Below are 6000 nucleotides of genomic sequence, written 5' to 3'. Positions count from 1 at the left end.
CAAGATGGTATCCTCGCTCCACTGGTTGTGCCATTTCTCTAGCTAATCCTGCCCTGATGGCTTCTGGGTAGGCAGGTGTCTATACTGATTCTCTAGGGGGGTGTATGTGGGAATTCTTCAATGCTCCCTTTTGAAGCCTGACCACTGCCGATGTTTTTGATGTGGAATAGCTGGCCCTGCCTCAGCTCCTTTCATTCTCAGCCTTTCAGTGGCTGAGAACAGAATTTCTGGAGTCACTCTGATCTAGATTTGAGTCCTAACGTTGAACTTACTCCCTATGTGACTATGAATAAGTATCTAAAACTCACTGGATTCTCTTCATCTATAAACTGTCAGAATGCATTAGTCAGATTTCATCAGATAAGGCTGTGTAAGAATAAATCTTAAATTCTGGCTCCTAACAGCAAAGGTTTATTTCTCACTGATGTGACATTCTAGATGTGGGCTACTTCATTTCTCTCTTCCTTTTTAGGGCCCAGGCTAAGAAAACAACCCCATCTGGGATACATATCCTTAAGAGAGAGGGAAAAGACCAAGATTGCTGGGAGAGCCAAATGCAGCTGGGCACACCTGTAATCCCAGCAGCTCGGGAGGCTGAGGCAGGAGGACCACGAGTTCAAAGCCAACCTCAGCAAAAGCAAGGCACAAAGCAACTCAGTGAGACCCTGTCTCTAAATAAAATACAAAATAGGGCTGAGGATATGGCTCAGTGGCCGAGTCCCCGAGTTCAATCCCCAGTACCCACCCCCCACAAAAAAGATTGTTGGTGAAAATATATCATGACTTTTAATAATTCTGCTTAGATGTGGCAAGACACTTCCGCTCACATTCATTGGTCAAAATGGGTCATACAGTCAAGCTGGAAAGGACACACATCCTCCAGGATGCGGAGCTGTCAGGCAACCAGTGATAATGTATAATCCTTAACAGGAAGAGCAACCTAATGTTGGGTGCAGAGCAGGCTGAACTGTGTTGTCTGCAGGGCAGGCTCAACAGATGTTGGCTGCAAGATAGCCCACGCACTCAAACCCCCCTCTATCTGGTCCTTTATCACCTGTTGTGTCAAGTCCCGCTCAAGGCTGAGCACTCAACCCCCCTTGGGCCAACAAAGCAGCTTGCAGACCCAGAGGCCCCATTAGATTTGGGCTATAAAAACTCCCTCCTGCCAGGCCCCCCTCTCTCTTGCTCCCTCTCTCTCTTGCTCTTTCTCTCTTGCTCTTTATCTTTCTTACACGCGCTCTCTGTCTCTCTCTTGCTCTTGCTCTCTCCCTGTTCATCTCTTCTCTTTTCTCTCTCTTTCCTTTCTCTTTGTTGCACTGCTGCAATAAAGATCTCTTGGTCACTCCGAGTGTTGTGGTCACTTTCCTTTCACCTAATAGTTGAGAACAACATCCCCACTTACTACAGGATAGTCAGTACCTTCCTTAAGGTTGTGAGAATTCAGTGAAGGGAAGCACATCCCAAGCTTAACAGAGCGTTCTACAGTTAATAAGGGCTAAATATAAATATTCAATGTCATTATTATAATTGTTATTTTTTTTACTGGACAGGGCTAAACTTGCCCTGAGAGAAAGAAAAGGAGTTTCCTCATTTTAGTTTGGAGACAATAAAGTATTGAGTCTAAAGTGTACAGGTTTTGGAAGAAGGTGGATGCCTTTATTACGGCAGATGATCTTAGACAAACTATTTAACGTAGTAGTTTTGGGATACCTAGAACTACATTTTAGTCTTGTATTTAGGGTCAAATTAACCTAAACCTGTTTACACAATAGGAACTGAGTATTTGGTGAATTGATGAGCGTGGATTTTAGATTAATTGCATAGATTCTATGAACTGTGTGCAGAACACACTACAATAGTGGTGTCTGGGAATTCCTTTCCTGGTCTTTTCAACCCTTTATAGCTCACCTCTGCTGCCTCCTCTACAGGAAGAACTTCGCTGACCACCTGATTTAAAGCACTTCCCCGACTCCAGTCACTTCCTGTTTTTAACTGCTCTAGTAAGATTCAGAAATTGCCAAGTTCATTCATCAGCTTACATAATGTATATATATCTGTTACTTAAAAGTAAGCGCTATGAAATCAAGGATCGAGTTTTGGGCATTCCCACTATCCGCTGTGAGCCTCAACAACTGCATGAGCAAAATTAGGGACCAGAAGGTAGAAGGTGGGAAGGTGAAGTCTGGAAGATCCACTAAGGATCCGCTGCTGCCGCCAACGTGGCCCGCCCCTAGACCTCGCCCTCTCGGGGGCGTGGTCTCCAATGTTGTGCTGGCCGCGTGCACGCGCCGTCCGCTGGAAGCGGGCTACGTCACACGCACGCCGGCCCTTCTCTCGCCCGATCTCCCCGTGGGCGGAAGAGGGGCGTGTCCAGGCGCGAGGCCCCCACAGCCGCCGGCGCCGCCGCCTGAGTAGCCTGCAGGTGCTAATGGCCCTCGGCTCCCCGTCGCTCAGGCAGCTTGAAAGTCACTCTGTTTTGGGGTCCTCGCCGTCCTTCCACGTCTTCCGGAAGAGGTAGCCGGGGCACGGCAGGTCCGGGAGGAGGTTTGCTGATCCTGTGCTTTCTCCGGACCGGCTGCTGAGGAGGCCCGGCCGGGGAGGGCGTCGAGGCCGCGGTGCCGCCGCTCCGGAGTCCTCAGGTGAGGCGGCGGCAGGGGCCAGCGGACGCGACGGGTCTGCTCGGGGCATTGACGGCGCCAGGAGCGCGGCGCCGGCCTCAGCCGGGACCTGTCCCTCCGGCTCCTTCGGACCGCGCTGGTCTTTGCCGGGATTGGGACAGCATCGAGGCAGAGGAGTCCCCTGCGCTGCAGCCAGCGTGGTTTGCTGCACTCCCGGGTCGGCTGGCCGCGCTGCCCGCACCCGAGGCAGGGGCGAGGTGGCGAGCGCCGTGGAGGTCCGTCCTCGCCCGCCCACCCGGGGTCGGCCGGCTGACAGGCTCCCCGGGCCTGGCTTCCCCTCACCTCCCCTCCTCGATGACATCTGCCTTCGAGGTGGCGAGGTGGGCCCAGCCGTCCAGGGTGCAGACCCTTCCCCAGCCCGGCTCTCGGCGTCCCTGCAACGCCCAGGTTACCGAAGGCTTTGTACCCGCGAAGGCCGCGGGCTGTGTTTGTCACTGGGGCCAGTGCCCGGTGCCATCTTCTGTCCTTTCATTTAGGTGGCCAACGGTGAGACACAGGCTGGTGTTTTAAAGCCCTGTTCACGAAAATGGAGGCAGATAGAAGGAATTAGAGTGTTTCGGCTGTTGCACTAGGAGTGGTCATTGGCCCCAGTCACCATCAGTGTTTACCTGAGATTGATCCCTGACTCCTGTTTGGAGCTTTATGTATCACAAAGTATTTCGCCTTCGTTTTCACTTGGTTTTACATAAACTCTGAAAGAGTCACTAATAGTCACATTTTATAAAGAAAACTTTAAAGGAGTAAGTTTGTTCCTAAGATTTATTTAGATTTTGAGAGGCTGATATGGGAAGGAAAGGGTTAAAAGGTGCGCATGGCTCTAGGTTGACTTAGATTTCAGTACTTTGGATGCCATCAAAACTCTAAACCTTTGCTACATTTTAAAGTGTGTGTGTGTATATATATATGTATATGACATTATGGTTGTGAAAATTAAATATGATAATGTTGGCACAGCATCTGGCACTTTATGAATTTTGTTCAGTACCCTGTGGCTACATGCTGGAAAGTCATTGGTGAGCAAAATAGACGTGGTGTTTATCCAGCCACTCCCCTCTTCCCAGACAGGGAGAGACATGTGAAAAAGCAACCAAAAATTATAAAGCATGAAGGGCTATGAGGCAAAACAAAGGTGAACAGAGAATAATAGGACCTAATTGAGATGGAAAGGAGAACTCTGAAGCAGAGAACATTCAAGTGAACAAAGAGTAAGAAAGAGTTAACTGTAAGAGTCCAGGCAAAAGGTTTGATCCCCACATTCAAGAACTGGTTGAAGACTTTTTTACAGTCCTCTTTGTTCTATTCCATAAGGGTTAATGACTTCATCATCACCTTGATCTACTGTAGCATATTGTAAGTACTCAAATCTATGTGTGGAATGGATATAAGATGTAAGCATATTCTGAACTTAATGTGCCCACGGTAGGTATTCAGTTTTTGAGTTATCAAAAATGTACTTTAGACATATTATGTATGTATACACCTAAATTATCCAAAATAGTGCTTCAGTTTAACATTGATAACTTTTGTAGAAGTAGTTTTTTCAAGTTTTAGCACCACCCTCTCCCCGCTAACCTTGGAATTAAATGCAGGGGTATTTTACTACTGAGCTCCATCCCAGTGGTGTTTTTTGTTTTTATTAGAACTATCTCATAAAACTAAACTGTCTCATAAAACTCAGAAATTAAATTCCTGAGGACCTGAGGCTGGCCTCAAATTTGCTCACTTCTTGCTTTAGTCTCTTGAGTCTCTGGGATTACAGGTGTGTGCTACTACACCTAAGTTTTAGCACTTTGAAACAAACTTCAGATATTGTTTTTTTTTTGGTTTGGCTGGAATTTGGCCAAATGTGTCATTTGCTATTTGGATGCCAAATTAATTTGCTAGGACTGACTGCTGTAACGAAGTACCAAAGAATGGGTGGCTTGGACAATAGAAATTTATTTTCTCACAATTTTGAAATCCAACATCAAGGTATTGTCAGGGTTGGTTTCTTTTGGGACTTCTCTCTGGCTTGTCGGTGGCTTCCTTCTTCACTTGGTCTTCTTTATGTCTGTTTGTGTCCAAATTTCCTCTAGATTTTATACAGTAAGTGCACTTGTTTTCCCCATTTTCTAGATAAGTTTTCTCAGCTTTAGTTAGTTTGCTCATGCTTACCTAGCTAGTAAGAAGTAGGGTTAGGATTTCAATCCAGGACTGTCTGACTCAGAACCCAGTCTCAGCCATTACCTTCTGCTTTTGTGCCATACTGATCATTTCATGTCCTTTTTTCAGGTTCACCAATAGGATTATTCTGCTACCATCATGTCTTGGTTTGTTGATCTTGCTGGAAAGGCTGAAGATCTTTTAAACCGAGTTGATCAAGGAGCTGCAACAGCTCTCAATAGGAAGGAGAACACCAGCAGCAACATATACAGCAAGAATAGTGACTATCCGGAACTTCATCAGCAAAACACCGATTTGACTTATGAGACTGAACCTAAAGCTACTTATATTTCCTCAGCAGCTGATAACATTCGAAATCAAAAAGCCACCATTTTAGCTGGCACTGCAAATGTGAAAGTAGGATCCAGGACATCTGGGGAGGCCTCTCAACCTGTTGAAAATGCATCTCTTCCTAGGCCTTCATCCCAGTTTGTTCGAAGGAAAAAGTCAGAACCTGATGACGAGCTCTTATTTGATTTTCTAAATAGTTCACAGAAGGAGCCCACCGGGAGGGTGGAAATCAAGAAAGAAAAGGGCAAGGCACCTGTCTTATCAAGGTCTCGGACTTCAAGTGCCAGTTCTGTGAACACAGGTGTAACAACTGTCAAAACCTCTGAAGAAATTCCTGGGAGCCAAAGCCATGGTAGTTCATCAGTCCTCCATTCTTTCAGAATTAAGCAAATTGAATATGTCATCAAAGCTTAAGATGTTGTCATAGTATTTCTCACCTGCTGTTCTACAGTCTGTCCCCACTGTGTAAGAGCAGGCTCTCTGCCCATATGTGGTATAGACAAGGGAAGCAACATTTAATGTTGGTAGTCAATATTCCCTATAAAGAGGGACTTTGCAATGTTGTCTGTTGAGTAACTACCAAACCCAGCATCTAGGAAATTATGTCATATTTGATTCCTAAGATATTTTATGATAAAAAGAAAATTTTGAAATCTGAAAGAAAATGTAGCTTTAGATTTGAGACTGTCTCAAACTATATTTGTAATGGGGATTATAAAACATGACAGGAATTGTACTTCACATATATTCTAGTTGGGGGGGTTTTCTCCACATTCTTCAGACGTAAAACTGAGAGACTGAATTTTGATTCAAATTGAAGAATTGAAGG

At 45.8% G+C, this 6000-nt stretch overlaps 1 protein-coding gene across 1 annotated transcript in view; it reads left to right on the top strand.

Moving 5' to 3' along the window:
• The first annotated feature begins 2360 nt into the window (after nucleotides 1–2360).
• The window catches only part of Golga5 (golgin A5), a 35801-nt gene continuing 32161 nt past the window's right edge, over nucleotides 2361–6000 (top strand). Inside the window, exons 1-2 of the mRNA XM_027931695.2 lie at nucleotides 2361–2639; nucleotides 4950–5523. Coding sequence (XP_027787496.2) covers nucleotides 4980–5523 — 544 coding nt within the window. The 5' untranslated portion in view covers nucleotides 2361–2639; nucleotides 4950–4979. The remainder of the gene's footprint in view (nucleotides 2640–4949; nucleotides 5524–6000) is intronic.

The sequence above is a fragment of the Marmota flaviventris genome, chromosome 2 (assembly GCF_047511675.1).
Source record: "Marmota flaviventris isolate mMarFla1 chromosome 2, mMarFla1.hap1, whole genome shotgun sequence".
In the NCBI taxonomy this organism is placed as follows: Eukaryota; Metazoa; Chordata; class Mammalia; order Rodentia; family Sciuridae; genus Marmota; species Marmota flaviventris.
Note: the sequence above shows the minus strand (reverse complement) of the source record. Positions and strands in the feature narration are given on the sequence as shown.